This window comes from Ranitomeya variabilis, chromosome 4 (assembly GCF_051348905.1).
Source record: "Ranitomeya variabilis isolate aRanVar5 chromosome 4, aRanVar5.hap1, whole genome shotgun sequence".
Classification (NCBI taxonomy): Eukaryota; Metazoa; Chordata; class Amphibia; order Anura; family Dendrobatidae; genus Ranitomeya; species Ranitomeya variabilis.
In genome coordinates this window covers 629932866-629952051 of record NC_135235.1, presented here as the reverse complement: position 1 = coordinate 629952051, position 19186 = coordinate 629932866, and the positions used below count along the sequence as shown (strand labels likewise).

At 43.0% G+C, this 19186-nt stretch overlaps 2 protein-coding genes across 2 annotated transcripts in view; one reads left to right on the top strand and one right to left on the bottom strand.

The window, feature by feature from the left end:
* Nucleotides 1-12008, bottom strand: part of LOC143768142 (uncharacterized) — a 127105-nt gene extending 115097 nt beyond the window's left edge. The window contains 1 exon segment of the mRNA XM_077256830.1: nt 11859-12008. Coding sequence (XP_077112945.1) covers nt 11859-11885 — 27 coding nt within the window. The 5' untranslated portion in view covers nt 11886-12008.
* The window catches only part of LOC143768141 (uncharacterized), a 113070-nt gene continuing 105834 nt past the window's right edge, over nt 11951-19186 (top strand). Inside the window, exon 1 of the mRNA XM_077256829.1 lies at nt 11951-12085. Within this exon, the coding sequence (XP_077112944.1) occupies nt 11951-12085 (135 nt within the window). The remainder of the gene's footprint in view (nt 12086-19186) is intronic.

The window sequence follows — 19186 nt, the reverse complement described above, 5'->3', positions numbered from 1 at the left end:
TGTTCATGCGGCCGATTTAGTTCGTGCCTTTCATGCCGCTCATCCTGATCGCCCTGGTGGTCGTGGTGAGGGTTCGGTGACCCCTCACTAAGGGGGGGGTACTGTTGTGAATTTGCTTTTTGCTCCCTCTAGTGGTTACTAGTTTTTTGACTCTGGTTTTTCTGTCATTCCTTTTATCCGCACCTGGGTCGTTAGTTAGGGGTGTTGCTATATAAGCTCCCTGGACCTTCAGTTCAATGCCTGGCAACGTAGTTATCAGAGCTAGTCTGCTGTGCTCTTGTCTACTGATCCTGGTTCCAGTTATATCAGCTAAGTCTGCCTTTTGCTTTTTGCTATTTGTTTTGGTTTTGTATTTTTGTCCAGCTTGTTCCAAATCTATATCCTGACCTTTGCTGGAAGCTCTAGGGGGCTGGTGTTCTCCCCCCGGACCGTTAGACGGTTCGGGGGGTTCTTGAATTTCCAGTGTGGATTTTGATAGGGGTTTTGTTGACCATATAAGTTACCTTTCTTTATTCTGCTATCAGTAAGCGGGCCTCTCTGTGCTAAACCTGGTTCATTTCTGTGTTTGTCATTTCCTCTTACCTCACCGTCATTATTTGTGGGGGGCTTCTATCCAGCTTTGGGGTCCCCTTCTCTGGAGGCAAGAAAGGTCTTTGTTTTCCTCTACTAGGGGTAGCTAGATTCTCCGGCTGGCGCGTGTCATCTAGAATCAACGTAGGAATGATCCCCGGCTACTTCTAGTGTTGGCGTTAGGAGTAGATATATGGTCAACCCAGTTACCACTGCCCTATGAGCTGGATTTTTGTATTCTGCAGACTTCCACGTTCCTCTGAGACCCTCGCCATTGGGGTCATAACAGTCTTCCATCATTACTATTATTTTTATTAAGGGCACATCTTGTATTGATGACTGATGTTGCGGGCCCCATTTATGGGCACAGTCTAGACTGATGGAGAATATGCAAGTCAGCTAATAGCCCGGTTCACTATGTATTGATTTAGGCCTTCGCCGGAATTTTTTGGAGAGTCTGAAAACTATACATTTTTGGAAAGGTTATAGTATAAGCAATACGAAAAACAATGTTTCCATTTGCCCCGAGTCCCACGTGACCGCCATATTGGATTTTACAAAATGGCTGACGTAAAACCAATTTTCGTTAATATCTCAGCTTATAAATAACATAAAAATAAAATTTGACAGCTAAACATACATTTTAGGGCTAAGAAATGCAATATTACTAGTTGCAGATGTGTTTTAGATATTTACTACAGCAGTTTTTTATAATTAATTAGTATTGACATAATAATACATAATGACAGGAATCACATGTTTTTTTTTTCTTTTATTACAGGAGTTGAACATGACAGACAAACCACAAGCTACTGAAGTCACTTGTGAAGGTGAGGCACCTATCAACTGGAAGCTATGTATGCTCTGTCAGTCTTCCAATGGCAATGAGAAGTTGGTGCAAAATCCTCGGATACAGTCTTACCAGCGCGTTTTGGACATAGTAGCAGAGAGGGCAAGTTTACAAGATGGCAACTATGTTGATATCCATCGATGGATTAGCAACAGGAAAGACACAATCGCTACACATCAGGCAGTCTACCATCGAAGTTGTTACACAAATGCAATTAACAACGACCAAATACAACGAGCCCGGGACCGTTATGCACATGCATTAGCTACTGGTAGCCACATTACCAAGAAACGAGGATTAAAAAGAGGACGTGCTGAAATGGACGAATCAGGTTCATTAACATCTGACTCTTCATCACCATTCACGAGGTCACATACATGGCCACTGGATAAGGAAAAATGTTTATTTTGTCAGAACGATGAGAATGAGAAGCTTTATAATGTGAGGACAGTCAACGCAGGGAAATCGTTGAAACAAGCTATTGAAACATCAGATAATTTAACACTGAAAACAAGACTGAACACATGCATTGCACCAGGGGATGCACATTCTATTGACGTCCGGTACCACAAAAGCTGTTGGACAAAGCATGTTTTTCATGGACAACGAGAACGTAGTACCAACACAACAGACCACAAAGAACCCTTATTACAACGTGCAAGTCTGCTAGAGTTGCTAAACCTAGTGGATATTCAAACACAGAACCAATCATATCTATCTATACAAGATATCGAAACCACTTATTTGAATATGCTTGGTATAGAAGGCGTGGAAAATCACAAACCTACATTCACTAGAAAGTGGCTCAAAGAAATTATAATGAATGCCTTGCCACATCTGAAATCCTGTCTTTCAAAAAACAGAAGGGAATCAGCAGTTCTTTATTCACCAGAAGCCTGTGAGGAAATCATGGTTAATTCTGCAATGGAATGTCGTAGTGATGATGCAGACAACATGCAGACAATCTACAAAGCAGCACAGTTAATTAGGAAAAGCATTGCTAATTTTACAACGGAAGTCAATGATAAAAACACCATAACGGTCACTAGTGACATACACGACGTTCCAGCAGAATTATATTCCGCTATCCGTTGGATCATAACAGGGCCGATTAACAGCCTTGAAACTCAAAGAAGGACCAAAATTGTTGACCGAGCAGCACTCACTATGAGTCAGAACATCATGTATGAATTCAAATCAAAACACCAGGTCAACTACAAGCCAAAAACCGAATCATCAGTATTCAGACAACCCAACGCACGAGAAAACCCACAGGTCCTGGGGCTAGCTCTGACTGTTCATCACACCACTCGCGATAAGAAATTAATGAATCTTCTTAGTTCACATGGGTTTTGTGTTCCCTATGGCCGTACCCTACGAATGGAAACTGCTTTGGCTAATGCTGTTGTAGAAAACACCCGAGAGTTAAAAGGTCTTTACGTGCCACCATTCTTGAAGAAGGGTACCTTTGTGTTCTTTGCAGTTGATAACACAGACTTTGCAGAGGATACCCCTGATGGGAAAGGAACCACACATGGAACTATTACTGCTGTATATCAGCAAGTAGATGCTGTTGGAGAACCAGTTGCACCACCCTTGAAGATAACAGATGCCCACACTTTATCTGTCACTCCATACCATGTACATATGTTGCACTGTGACAAGCCAAAAGTACAACATACCCAAAGATCAGAACACTTTGTCACAAACAAGGAAATATCAGGTTCTTCCCAACTTTCACAATTTGGATGGATTGTTGCTACTGCTGTATCCAGAATGCAGCAACTAGAGAAAGCATCGAGCAAAATTCCTGGATGGTCAGGATACAACTCACTGTTGTCCGAAAGCAAGCGATTTACCAACGTTGGAGCCTTACCACTGCTACCAGAGCTAGCACACGAGTGGTCAACCTTGCTGACTGTGATCATGCAAGCAAGTGAACTGAGGAAGTTGACTGTTGGTGAAGATCATCCCACTGTTATTTCATTTGATATGGCTCTGTATGAGAAGGTTGTCCAACTTCTAGATGCAAGACCTGATCTGAAACGCACCGTTGTTCCACGACTGGGAGAGCTACATGTTGTAATGGCTGCCCTGCGCGCTCTGGGTACCTCTACGGAGAACTCGGGTATTGATGATGCATGGATAGAAGGTGATGTGTATGGGTCTGCAACAACAAGGCAAATACTGAAATGTACCCATTACAAGCGTGCTCTTCGTGCTCACACATATACATATGTTGCTCTGTATGAACTGTTGCTGGACGAGTTCTTCATTGATAATCCAGAACTAAAACAGGTGTGTTTGATGGCAACAGAGGGAATTGAAGCTGCCTGTTCTGAGGAAAACAAGAACACAAAAAGTAAGTCAGTGAAACAAGCAAGCACTTCCCTACTAGAGGCCTTGACCACTGCTGACATAATCACAGTCTTTCAAACATGGGTGAAACAGAGATCCAAAAATGCAATGTTCAAGTCAATGATGAACTACCTACAGCGAGTGGAAACAATCCTTTTATTTGTTGCTGCAACCAGGAATGCAGACCTTGAGCTTCATCTTCAAGCCGGAGAGCAGCTCAGCAAGCTCTTCTTTGCATTTGACCGGATGAAATACAAGCGATTGTGGCCAAGGTATATCACGGACATGCATGACCTTAAAATAAATCACCCTCAAACATGGGAAGAAATGAAAGCGGGTAACATTTCAGTCACGAAAAGTGCTATCCCATTTGTATCCATTGGGGCGGACCATGCATGCGAGCATCTGAACAAGCTGATGAAAATCCATGCTGGCATAGTCGGCATCTCGAACAATGCCAATGCTCGTCAGAGATTCTTCATGGCCACACCTGAACTCTCCCGAGTTGTCAAAGAATATACCAGACAGTTTGATTTAGAACGTGACAAAACCAGAGAGCATCACGATCTTGGGCCAAGTGCAGTCAAGAAGTGTCATCATGTTATTGACAAGATTAAGGAAGCAATTTTGAAACATGGCAACCCATTTGCTGTTGTAGGTGACAAGTTGCACAATGTAATCACCCATGCCTACATCCCTGATGAGTACGTAAAAATGATCCTGAATGCAGATGAGACAGGTCAAAAGCTGTATGAAGACTATGTGTTGGCGCGAATCAATGGGGATGTTAGCCTATGGGCACCAGTAAAGAAGGAGAACAACAGGATGTTCATGTCGGCAAACAAGAAAACCACAGTAAAACTCCGAGACAAGACTGTTGATCTTAAGGAGACCAAGGACTTGTATGGAAGAATGATGGTTTTGGCAAGGTCCAACAGAGACATAAACCAGAAAGTGGCCATTGGGAACTACGAATTCACTCTGACCCCAAGAGCCTTTTTTGCTCCAGATGGTACAATGTTACCATGCCATGACAAATCAAAACTGATCAGTCTCCTTAACAAGTTGGTTATAGTAGAAACTCCACAGAAAGATCTGCAGCCAGAAGATAGGATGGACACAAGATCAGATGCTCCAAGTCGCAAGATAGCCCTGGTAGATGGAATGGTTCTTCTGCAAAAGATGGCCAAGAAACCGGCAACACTAGTGACAGTCAAAGATCTCAGTTACTGCTTCAATGACAGGCTTATGTCTCTCACAGAAAATTACGATGAAATAATCCTTGTGTTTGATACGTATAGGGAAAATTCTCTCAAGGATGCTACCAGGGATAAAAGAAGAAAAGGAAAGGCACCAATTCAGTACCAGGTCAGAGATGAAACAAACATTAATCATATTCCAATGAACAGGTTCCTTTCACATGACAAGACAAAGGCTGACCTGACCAACTATCTTGCTGCAAAGACTCTAGAGTTCAACAGTTCATCACAAAAACTGGTCATCACTTGTTCTTCAGGGTGTACCAGGAGCAACAAAAACTTAGTTTTCGACGACAACAATCACGAAGAAGCAGACACACTGTTGATCTACCAAGCTGTCTTGGCAACACAACGAAACCCACCGGATGCAAGGATGGTTTTCTTCTCCCCTGATACCGATGTACTGGTGTTGGTCATAGCTAACTATGACCTCATGCTGAAGAATACATCGATTTCAATGGTCTCTGGGATGATCGAGATAGAGCCAATAAGGCGAGTCATAGGGGCAGACAGAGCAAAGGCTTTGACAGCCTTCCATGCATTCACTGGTGCTGACACAACTGGAAGGTTCTCTCGAATTGGCAAAGCAATCTGGCTGCAAGCTTACATGAACGCAACACCAGATGTAATCAGTTCTCTGCAGATGCTTTCGACTGAAAAAGAAGTGAGCGAAACTATGTTGTCAACTCTTGCTACCTTCGTATGTTTTGCTTACTCTCCAAAAGGCATTTTTATTAAGAATATTCCCGAACTGCGATGGCATCTATTTTGCAAGCATATGGCAGAAAGTGACAGGTTACCTCCTACACTCGGAGCTCTAAAACAACATGTCCTCAGAGTCCATATCCAAGCCAGAGTGTGGGGACAAGCTAATATTGCTTTGCAGGATTCTCAGCTGGATCCCGAGAAGAATGGCTATCACAAAGGGTTGGATGGACAGTTGAAACCAACCATGACAGATGTTCTTCCAGCTCCAAAAGCAATAATCGAGATGATTAGTTGTCAATGCAAACATGACTGTTCTTCTTCAAGGTGTTCGTGCCGAAAAAATAACTTATCCTGTACCGATCTTTGTCAGTGTGACAGCGAGTGTATGAATGACGAGGACACTCAGACCAAATATGAAACTGATGATGACAGTGATGGTGGCGATATGTAAAGACACTCTGGTTGTTCAAAAGTTAAAAACATTAACTCTCTGCTTTTCGAGTTCGAAAATTTGTTCAAATATAAACCGATACAATTTGTAGTCGTATATAGAGTATTTATTTGGATACCACTGCATTTCTTAGTACTCAAAATGTATGTTTAGCTGTCAAAATTTAAGTTTTACGTTACTTACAAGCTGAGATATTAACGAAAATCGATGTAAATCAGCCATTTTGTAAAATCCAAGATGGCGGCCACTTAGGACTCGGGGCAAATGGAAACATTGTTTTTCTTATTGCTTATACCATAGCCTTTCCAAAAATGTACATATTTGAAACTCTCCAGAAAATTCCGGCGAAATTACATAGTGAACCGGACTATAAATGCTGTATAGTATAGTATGAGGTGTTGTGGGCACTTTTTTCTTTTGTTTATTGATATTGCTTGATGCCGTATTGGCATTCATATATGGCGAATTTGGCAGCATACCCATTGTTATTGAGCAGCAATTGGCAATTATGGTAGTGCAAGGACTGGAACCATAAATGACTGCACTAGTTGCCCTGCTTTGGTCTTTTTGCTAATTTTGATTATATTTGGTTTTTTTTTATTTTTTTGTGACCATTTTTTTGCTTTTTTTCATCTCTGTTCTTATATCATTGTTTTCTCACCTTTATAATAGGGTGAGAAAGGGCAGTGAGGGTTAGTCCACGTTGAGTGGGGGCGCCAAAAAATCGTTATCAAGGGTGCCAACCTCCGCAGCAAGGCAGGTGACGGATTAGGATATTGCAGGGTATGCGCTAGATCTTGGTCACTTTTAGCTATTTTTGGCAGATCTTTTTTTCTGCCGGGAGACCACTGGGGTGGTGTTATTTTTAAATATTGATAAATAAAATTTGTCTTTTAAGGGAATTTATGTTCACTACTGCAACATCAAAAGCTCATCATGAGAACATATCCTTAGAAACCGAAGACCCACAACTGAGAATGGACCCAAAACACTGATATGTAAAACCAGTCTAAATCTAAAAAGTCTTATTGAATTATTATTTCTGGTGATGTACATGCTAGAAAGGTGGTGAGTCTCCTTTTTAGGGGCTACATAACTGCAGGAGAGTAACAAAGGATGATGAAGTAGGAAGGCAAATATTAATAATAATCTTTATTTTCAATGGGGAGAAAAAGGGACGGATTATAAAGATGTTCTTTAGGTGTAGGCGGCAAGAGATTGTTTATAGGAGGTGAAGGAAAGATTGGTGTCAAACATAGCACCCAGACAGCATGCTTGCTGCCTTGGCATTTTTCTGGTGCCACCCACGGAGAGGGAGAAGTCAGATTTAGGGAGGTTAGTAGACGGCGGGAGCAGAAGAAGTTCAGTTTTTGAAAAGTTGAGTTTTAGATAGAGACCGGACATGATGTAGGAGACTGCGGACAGTCACTGGTATTCTGTACTACAGCAGGGGTAATGTCAGGGGATGACGTGTATAACCCGTAGAATGTAAGTCCGCAAGGACAGGTTCCTCTCCCCTCTGTACCAGTCTGTCATTGTAAATTTGTTTACTGTAAGTGATATCTATAACCCTGTATGTAACCCCTTTCTCATGTACAGCACCATGGAATTAATGGTGCTATATAAATAATAATAATAATAATACCATTAAAAGATATCAATATTTTATTGTTTCACAAAAAAATATAAAAACAAATCTCATAGTAGCCAGTGGGAATACATGTGACAGAATACTACTGTCTGCATACAAGAATATGCCTCAAAATCAAGTGATATATACAAACATGCCAAAAATAGCAAACAAGGGTTAATCCCATAAAGTACACTATATAGCAAACATGTTAACAGTCAAAGGGTTAATCCCATAAGGTACACTATATAGCAAACATATTACAATCAAAGGGTTTAATCCCATACAGTACACTATATAGCAAACATGCTTGTAAAAGAGGAGACCCTATCTAGTTGAGCAAAACATATAGCTTATTGCACCTCCACTGGAGGGTGCAAGATAGTACATCACTAATAAATGGTACATATAGTGCACATATAAGGCATGGAAATGAATGAGGGCATATTACCTGAGTATGCAGCACAATACAGGAACCCCGACGCGCGTTTCGCGGTATGCTTCGTCCAGGGGGATAGTGACTATCCCCCTGGACGAAGCATACCGCGAAACGCGCGTCGGGGTTCCTGTATTGTGCTGCATACTCAGGTAATATGCCCTCATTCATTTCCATGCCTTATATGTGCACTATATGTACCATTTATTAGTGATGTACTATCTTGCACCCTCCAGTGGAGGTGCAATAAGCTATATGTTTTGCTCAACTAGATAGGGTCTCCTCTTTTACAAGCATGTTTGCTATATAGTGTACTGTATGGGATTAAACCCTTTGATTGTAATATGTTTGCTATATAGTGTACCTTATGGGATTAACCCTTTGACTGTTAACATGTTTGCTATATAGTGTACTTTATGGGATTAACCCTTGTTTGCTATTTTTGGCATGTTTGTATATATCACTTGATTTTGAGGCATATTCTTGTATGCAGACAGTAGTATTCTGTCACATGTATTCCCACTGGCTACTATGAGATTTGTTTTTATATTTTTTTGTGAAACAATAAAATATTGATATCTTTTAATGGTATTTAAGCTTCCGATTGTTTTTTTTTGATTGATTTTGTATATATGGAAGTACCTTTCTATTTAGGCCTAGTATTTGGTTATTAATAATAATAATAGTTGTGTGTCATCAGCATAAAGATGGTACTGAAAGTAAAGCGCTAGTGGTTAGTATAGAAGGGAAAATCAGGGGTCAGCTGAATACAATGAGGAACACACCACTTGTTCCTTTGTGTACTTTGCCAGCCTCCTAACTTTTACAGAACAGAACAGAAAGATGAACAAACCACACTACAGCAAATTTTAACCACAACCAAAGCCATACCCATTTTCAATTTCTTTCTACCCTGGCAGAAGGAGATGTCAAATGGGGTGATGATTATTCCATTTTTGCTGCAATTCTTTAACCCCCTTCACAACTTATGATGTATATGTTTGATGCTGGCTCTGACGCTGATGTAGCATCCTTGACAGTTGATTTGATCAGCTGTCTTGTGCTGCTAACAGCCACGGGTGGAATCACGATCGACCATCAGCTGATAACATGTTAAATGCCATTGTCAATCTATAGCAAAATATGAAAATCATTTATCCAATCAGTAAACGGCATAACGAGAAAAAAATTAAAAGTTTTTTGGTCGCCACAACATTGCAATAGATTGCAATAACAGGCGATCAAAACATTGTATCTGCCCTAAAATAGTGTCAATAAAAATGCCAGCTCGGTGTTCAAAGAAATAAGCCCTCACCCAGCCCCAAATCCCAAAACAATGAAGTTTTCTACAAACTTTGGAACTTAAAAAATAACCTCCACATGCTTGGGATCTGCGAACTTATCATTATTATTATTATTTATTATTATAGCGCCATTTATTTATTCCATGGCGCTTTGCAAGTGAGGAGGGGTATACATAATAAAAACAAGTACAATAATCTTGATCAATACAAGTCATGACTGGTACAGGAGGAGAGAGGACCCTGCCCGCGAGGGCTCACAATCTACAAGGGATGGGTGAGGATACAGTAGGCGAACAGTAATGAACTAGAATATCATAATGGCAGGTCAGTTTTAGCATTTAGTCAACATGGTGGAAAAAAAAACAATTGTGGAATTGCACGTTTTTTTTTACAATTTCACCGCACTTGGAATTTTTTCCCATTTTCCAGTACACTCTATAGTAAAATCAATGCTGTTGTTCAAAAGTACAATTCGTCCCGACAAAAAAACAAGCCCTCACATGGTCAAATTGAAGAAAATATAAAAAAAATTACGGATCTGGGAAGAAGGGGAGCAAAAACAAAACAATGAAAAATGGCCCAAGGGTGAAGGGGTGAAGCATTTTCCTCCTTATTTGTTGCATTATTGGTGCAGATGTGAAGCAGCGTTTTTTAATGTCATTTTTATTGTACAGAAAGGGTTTCATTCTGCACTTAAAAAAGTAACTGCAATTTTTTACACGGTGGCCCTCACCAATGTGTTACAGTAAACAGAACCCAACCAACTCAATGCACTGCCAATGTGTTTGGTAAACTATGACTGACCTATTCAACTCCCCCCCCCCCCTGCCATTTTTACATTTGCAATTGTGTATTTTTTCATGAACTCATCTAAATTTTTTAGTTACAAATAGTCACCATTTTTTTGAGACATAAAAATCTTTTCCACTAAAAAATGTGGTCAAATTTCCATATGGAGAAGGCAAAGCTGAACTTTGGGATCCTGAAAAACGCAGCATAAAAATGCTTTTTGTCTGCAGCATTTTTTTTAGTGCCAAGATATCACGTTTTGGCTGCAGAAAAAAAGCATCAAAACAGCAATGTGCGAATATAGCCTTAAACACAGCAAAATTTCTGTGCAAAAAAAGGGGGCAGCAGAAAAAACTTAGCATTTACACTACATGTGAACATGACCTAAATGTCCCAGCAAAGTGGATGTTGTTTCATAAAAACTCTTGGTGCATCTAAATACTCAGTTGTACTATGCTGTTTTGGTGCATGCTTTCTCTATGGGCTTTGATGTGGCACTTGAAAAAAATGCATGTAAAAAAAATCAAATGCCATTGCCCCCTCAAATTGTGATAGTCCCGCAGAATCTGGGAAGGTTTGGGAGCTTTGCCTTTGCTGAAGTAGGTTACACACTTTTACATATTCTTAGGGCTCGCTCACACTAGTGTATAACTTGGACGAATGCCATCCGATGACGAGTTATACAGCGGTCTGACTCAGCCCTAATACTACGTCAAGGCGAGCGCCATGGCCTACTAATAATGGACCATGGGATTCAGATGTGACAGTCATGAGCAAAGATAACTCCACTCTTGGCTTTCTAACTTCTTTGGTGGTTATATACTCGGAGGGGCTGATGTTACCAGATTGGCGTTCCACATCTTTCAATATGGTGCCTTAACAGCCAGTTTAACAAAGGTACCAGAGAAAGGTTCCAAAAAAAGATAAAATATAGGACATAAACAACACAGATAAATAATTATATAATTTCTCAGAAATGTTGTATCTAGACAGAAAACTGCTGCTCATACGTCCAAGCATCCTGGATCCATGGGGACATCCTCAGATGCGGCAAGCACTGATATTATGTGTACCTGCGTCCACAGCCTGTGCCCTCTGCAGCACCTGAGGGGGCGCAGTACACACAATGACGTCACTATGCCCCCAGGTGCAGGAGCCGCGCACACCACAGAGGGGCGCCACCTGTAGACCTGCCGCACTCAGAGCAGGAGTCACACTATAGGGGAGGGAGGGGGAATCACCCTGTGTGGGGGGCATGTAGGAAATATCCTACTGTAAGGGTTGAGTCTTTCAATGTTCAGAGTAGGATCACTACTTCCAACAGGTGGCGCTATATAGAGTTCAAGTCCTCTTTCTCTCTGAAGAGGCAATTTGCATATCAATGTTCAGAGGAAATATAAAAAATAAAAGTACAGATATTAGAATGCAGCAATGTAAATACACCTACACAGGCTCAGCACTGAGGGGGTTAATGCCCAGTAATGGGGAATCTCCAGCACCTACCTCCACCTGCAGAGCCGCACACCACATATATGGCTGTTCTGTGCGCACAGGACCTGTGATGAGGTCACAGGAGGGGAGGAGTCAGGGGTCACATGATAAATCTCACTTCCTATAAACTGGAGAATAGCTCCTCCCACACAAGATTCTGGTCGGAGTGGCACAACACCATCCCGGGTCCTGTGCGCACAGAACAGCCATATATGTGGTGTGCGGCTCTGCAGGTGGAGGTAGGTGCTGGAGATTCCCCATTATGTATTATTATTGAGGTTTATTCCTTCTCTGGGGACAGAAAACATCAGCGATTCCCTCATCGTCTTCTTGTAAGTCTCCTCCTGCATTGTCACCAATCAGAGCCGCGCTCTGCTCTCTCCATAGACGATGAGTAAAGAGAAGCGCACTCGTCTCCTGGGGAAACCTCTCTGCGGTCCTATATATATATCTATATATTCTCTTGTGTCTGCCGCGGTTTCTTCAGGTGACATTTATAGTGGCGGCTGTTATAATTAAAGGGAACCTGTCATCCCCAAAATCGAAGGTGAGCTAAGCCCACCAGCATCAGGGGCTTATCTACAGCATTAGCACTGTAGATAAGCCCCCGATGTATCCTGAAAGATGAGAAAAAGAGGTTATCCCCCTTATGGCCGCTCCTCGGGACCCTCCCGGTGTCATCATCACTCTTTGTGTTTCTGCCGGTCTCCTCCATATTTCTGAGGTCCCTGTGACCTGCGCGCCTCCTGTACTGATAATCTCCACCACTCCCCGTGTAGACAGCAGATTCTGGGGGACAGAAATAGAGCACATGGTGTTCAGGCCACGCTCCAACTTCTTGGAATGTATTCCTCTTTCAGCATCTCCACAGTCCTTGACTTCTGGTATCAATGACCTATAAGGGGAATTCCTGTTCCCAAATCTGACCCATTCACAATGACACAGCACAAAGTATCACAGACCTTATTATCTTCAGCAATTGTATTATTTAATAAGATGCTTTATGATGTTACATCTTCTCCCCATTCAGGTCCCTACAATATCGGATCCTCTCAGTGGAGATCTTCTATATAAGAGAATTCTCCTGAGTGACCCTACAAGGATGGAGAGGGACAGGGACAAGATGGCGGAGAGGATATTACACCTCACCCTAGAGATCCTCTTCCGGCTGACTGGAGAGGTGAGAGATTCTGATGGCGTCACATTACATCATTCTTATCTATGGGAATAACAGATGGACAGAACTGGAGAGGTGAGGACTCTGGGAATGTCTGTAGTGAGGTTTATTAATGTGTCTCTCCATAACCAGGATTACACAGTAGTGAAGAAGACCTCTAGTGAGTGCTGTCAGGCTCCTGTGTCTGAGGGATGGGGAAGACCCCTGAGCCCAATCACGGGGCCTCCACCTCACCCCCTGATACATGAGGACATCAATGATCAGAAGATCCTAGAACTCACCTACAAGATGATTGAGCTGCTGACTGGAGAGGTGACACTGCTGGGAATGCTGGGACATTATACAGTAACGCTATGAAGGGATCGGGGGGATGATGGTATCATTGTATGTGTCAGGTTCCTATAAGGTGTCAGGATGTCGCCGTCTATTTCTCCATGGAGGAGTGGGAGTATTTAGAAGGACACAAAGATCTGTACAAGGACGTCATGATGGAGGTTCCCCAGCCCTTCACATCACCAGGTAAAATAGAGGACTAAATACACACGGCCTATAATTATCTGTATGTAAAGAATTCATTCAGTCCCTGTATGTGTTTCCTCCAGTTCTCTCCAGTGAGAGGACAACACCAGAGAGATGTCCCCATCCTCATCTTCAACAAGACTGTAAACAAGAAGATCTCAATGTTCCTCAGGAGTATCAGGTAGATGGAGAGAAGGTGTATTGAGATCTCCCCTATGATGTGTAGAAGGCTGTGAAGGTCTTGTGTTCAGTCTAGTTTTATCCACCAGTATTATACACTGAACAGACAATTTATTAGCCACACTCTAGGCATTAAATTATTGAGAAAATCAAAGCAGCAATGATTGAGACAGAGGAGCCCATTGCCAAAAAAAGTAAAAATAATCCAAAAATATTTTTCAACTACATAAACATTAAGACACTCTAATCGTGACTACTTCCTCCTTTCCCAATCCCCTGCACCACTCATTGTCCTCCTCCCCCCGCATCCCTTTATTGTCTTCTCCCCCAGCACCCCGATTATTGGTGTTTCCATCGCCTCCATCATTTCCTCCTATCCTATCACCCTCATCATTGCCGTTTCCACCACCATTGTCTTTTCCACTACCACCGTCATTGCCTTTTTTTCACCACCACCCCATCATTGCCTATTCCAACATCTCCATCATTTCCTCCTCCCCACCCCCCATTATTGCCCTTACCACCACTCCATCATTGCTTTCTCCCCCACCACCCCCATCATTACCCTCATTGCCTTCTCCCCCATTACCCCATCATTGTCCTCTCCTCCACCTACACACACAGCACCATTCACCTCTCTGCAGCGCTACACACGCACACAAACAAACACACCACCACTCATCTTTACACACACACGTATGTCATTTGGTGGTGGCGGCGCTGACTGCTGTGTAAGACAGGAAGCAGGACGGATTGCTGCTGCTCTGCTGCCATTTTCTCTTGTAGGCAGCGGAGCTGCAGGGATCTCTCCCTGCCCGCCGCACATGAGGACAATTTCGGGGATGGATAAACAGGCTAGATTGCCCTCATTAATAGCCACCCTGCAGGGGCCCCCTGGAGCTTCTGGGCTCCAGTGCAGTTGCACAGGCGGTATGTCCGCCCCTGGCACAGCTGTTGCTGTCCGACTACGGCGGGCCCCCTCACCCCTCGGGGCCCCATAGTAGTTGCTTGGTCTGCCGCCATTGGTGGTACACCACTGATTAGATGTTGTCTGGATCTGCTCACAATGATCCCAGTTATGGAGACCTCTGGTAGGAAAAAGGTGCAATAAGATTGAATTTCTACAGGAGACCTTCAACTATTTGCTCTTTTTTGCTCTTCGAAATCATTCTATCCAACATCTAAATCTTTCTGTGACTTTTTTCAATATTTGTTTCAGGGTGAATATCTGATCCTCATTAATACTACAGAGACATATGTGAGGGGTGATGAGCAGTGTAAAGAGGAGATTCCTACAGATAACCGCACAGGTGAGTAGTAAGCTCTAAATGCAGAGAAGTCACTGATTTTACTGAGTCACTGGTTCGTACTGTTATGCATTGAAATGTTTAGGGTATGTTAACACAGAGGTTTTTTTAAGGTGGTGTAAGATGGCTTAGGTCCTTGAGGAGAGATGTGTCATCGTGGTTATTGGCTGCGGTGATGTGAGCTCTGAAGCATGCTTCAGCACATAGTGCTAACATAGTAACATAGTAAGCAAGGCCGAAAAAGACATTTGTCCATCCAGTTCAGCCTATATTCCGTCAGAATAAATCCCCAGATCTACATCCGTCTAAAGAACCTAATAACAGGAAGAAGTCCTGGCCTCTCTTGAACCCCTCGACTGAGGTCGCCATCACCACCTCCTCAGGCAAGGAATTCCAAATTCTCACTGCCCTAACAGTAAAGAATCCTGTTCTATGTTGATGGAAAAACCTTCTCCAGACGCAGATAATACCCCCTTGTGACCGTCGCCTTCCTTAAGGTATCGTTACACTAAACGACTTACCAACGATCACGACCAGCGATACGACCTGGCCGTGATCGTTGGTAAGTCGTTGTGTGGTCGCTGGGGAGCTGTCACACAGACGGCTCTCTCCAGCGACCAACGATCAGGGGAACGACTTCGGCATCGTTGAAACTGTCTTCAACGATGCCAAAGTCTCCTTGCAGCACCCGGGTAACCAGGGTAAACATCAGGTTACTGAGTGCAGGGCCGCGCTTAGTAACCCGATATTTACCCTGGTTACCATTGTAAAAGTAAAAAAAAAACACTACATACTCACATTCTTATGTCTGTCACGTCCCCAGCGCCGGCAGTAACAGCGGTGACGTCACCGCTGTGCTCTGCTTTACGGCCAGCGCTGACAGTCAGTGCAGGGAAGCTCTCGGCAGCAGCGCGTGCATATTAGCAGCGCTCTCGCCGAAAGCAGTTTTAACCCTGTGGACGCCGGGGGACGTGACAGACATCAGAATGTGAGTATGTACTGTTTTTTTGGGGTTTTTTACTTTTACAATGGTAACCAGGGTAAATATCGGGTTACTAAGCGCGGCCCTGCGCTTAGTAACCCGATATTTACCCTGGTTACAAGTCAACACATCGCTGGATCGGCGTCACACACGCCGAGCCAGCGATGACAGCGGGTGATCAGCGACCAAAAAAAGGTCCTGATCATTCCCATCGACCAACGATCTCCCAGCAGGGGCCTGATCGTTGGTCGCTGTCACACATAACGAGATCGTTAGTGGGATCGTTGGCTACGTCACCAAAAGCATTGCAACGATATCGTTAACGATATCGTTATGTGTGACTCAGCCTTTAGTATAAACAGATCCTCGGAGAGATATTTGTATTGTTCCCTTATATATCATGGTTATTAGATCACCCCTCAGTCGTCTTCATTCTAGACTAATTAATCCTATAATATGGTAGTTCCCCCCCCCCCCCATCCCCTTTATTAAAGGGAACCTGTCACCTGAATTTGGCGGGACCGGTTTTGGATCATATGGGCCGGGTTTTCGGGTGTTTGATTCACCCTTTCCTTACCCGCTGGCTGCATGCTGGCCGCAATATTGGATTGAAGTTCATGCTGTGTCCCCTCCGTAGTACACGCCTGCGCAAGGCAAGGCGTGTACTCCGGAGGACAGAGAATGAACTTCAATCCAATATTGCGGCCAGCATGCAGCCAGCGGGTAAGGAAAGGGTGAATCAAACATCCGAAAACCCGGCCCATATGAACCAAAACTGGTCCCGCCAAATTCAGGTGACAGGTTCCCTTTAATTTTGTTGCCCTCCTTTTATTTCTCTAGTTCCATGATATCCTTCCTGAGCACCGGTGCTGAGAGAGTTCTTAGGCCATTCCGGGGCCGGGTTTTACAAGCAGTCATAAGAGATGGGTGGGAATGACTGCTCACGTATCTCTTCCCCAGGGGCATGGTTTGGCAAATAAAATGGAGACCGAGTGTCTCATTCAGTGTCTGAACCTGGAGATATGTGAATCTCTTGTGTGTTGGGCTGTGCGAAGATGTAAAGAATCGGACACTATCCTAAGCGGGCGAACCCGCTGAATTGTATGGACTTTTTACTTGTGCCGGAAAAGGCTGTTTTTTGTTTGATATCCTGAGCAGTTTATGAACTTTAAATAAACTTGCCTGGACGTTTCAGCAATACCGCTTCCTTTGCTTACCTCACCCGCTGCTGAGTGAGTGCAAATCTATACAGTGGATAGTACATCTAAAAACAACAACAAAAAACACTTTTTTTTATAGTCGTCTCCGAGCTCCTGCAGAGGAGATACTTCTGTTTTGACAGTTACATCTATAGAAGACACTGTGCGCAGTATATATATGTACTGTAAAAAATGTATGCACAAGATGCCAACATTAAAAAATTTTAATAACTGGTTGGCAAATTGGTCGCCTTAGCATGTACCGTAATTACAAAAATGGTTTACATTTTTTTCCAATGTACTTCTTTTTGTGTCTTATCTCCCCAATTTTTGGGAGTATTTACACATTCTACACCAGCAAATCTCAATACTGCAGGTTCACTATTATACGTCTCATCTGTGTTAAATCAGCAGAGAGGCTCCTACCCCTCTCTCAACTGATCTAAAATGTTCCCTAAATCTTTCGTACATTCTCCTCATAGTTTTACCTCTATAAAACTAGCCACATGGAGTAAGGATCACATACAGCATGCTACAAACTGTGTTTTGCAAGTTAAAAAACCATTGACTTTATGGGTGACTCTACCTATCTTAATGAACCTTTTGCAAAGCTGAAAAGTACAAAACTGACATTGCCCGCATCTATAGTTACCTTTTGGGATTTATCAATTTAACCATGTACTCTCTGGATAACTTATTCTGTTCCTAGCCAGCATATATGGAACGGTTGTGAGTACACCACCAGTAACTTGACCTGCTGAGAGTTTATATAGCACACAAGCAGATGTCTGGGATTGTATGCCTGTTTCTTCGACACAGTCAGGGATGGATATCTGGTGGTGCGATGGAGAAGGAGGAGTACTCTCCGTACAACAAATAATAATCATGGATGATGGGGATGATGACACTGGCCAAGTAGTGCTTGAGGATGCGGCCTTGCTGACAGACAAATGTTAAGACATGGGATGAGAGGACAACTAGAAGCTTGCTCTGTTTGCTGGCTGACTTGCTTCTCCTGAAAGAGTTGTTGATGTAGCTTCTTGTTGTGTTGGTTAGTCACCGTTTCTTTGGTATGTGAGACGGAACATCAGCGGCTTACTTTCCTCCTGCAGAGAGCCAAAGAATTGCCTGGTGACCATGTACAAAAGAATTCTCATACATGAAATGCTCATACATACAACTCTCTATCACTGCAACCGGAGCTTTTCAGGTGCTGTTGAGCCTCCTCCAAAAATGACTGAAAAAGAAGTATATTTTGACCTAGATGATATTTTAGTCACAGGTTGCCTCTGCTGTGTATTGCTAAGGCCAACACCCTCCTCTTCCGGTGTCAACACTTCCTTAGTACCCCTGTATGGTTCCCAGATCTAGTCTACCACAGAATCTTCATCATCATCCCTAACGCAGCAGACATTTCTCTCTTTGTTGAAGATGTCCTAAATTGTTTGGCCCCTTGTCCGATTTCCACAGTGAAATTTTCCTTGGCTCATAGTCCTGCCTCCACTGCTTGTGGACTAAGCGTTTGAAACGTCTCCTTCATCCCCATCAGCTCCATAATCGGAGGACAGAGTTCATCTCTTTCAATAAATCAAGTGGAAGATGTTGTTCTGGTGAAGTAATATCTTAATTCCCAAGTGTGATGTTTGTCACGTGATTAAGGGGCAGAACAAATTTAAGTGACATTGACAGAATTGAAATTCAAAGATGTACAACATTAAAGGGGTTGTCTGGTCCAATTCGATAAGTCTGCAGTCAATCTGTGACTGCAGACTTATAAATACAAATAGCGCACACACTGTACACTGCTGGGATTTGCCAGTTTCAGACCCAGGAACGGAGGGTATGTATGAGTTATACATACCCCCGGCCAGTGGGTGTGGCTCACTTCATACACTTGTATTGAGCCAACGCAGACGGTCAGTACGACTGTAGGGTGAGACCGAGTTCACCAGCCGAGGGTTTGTATAACTCATACA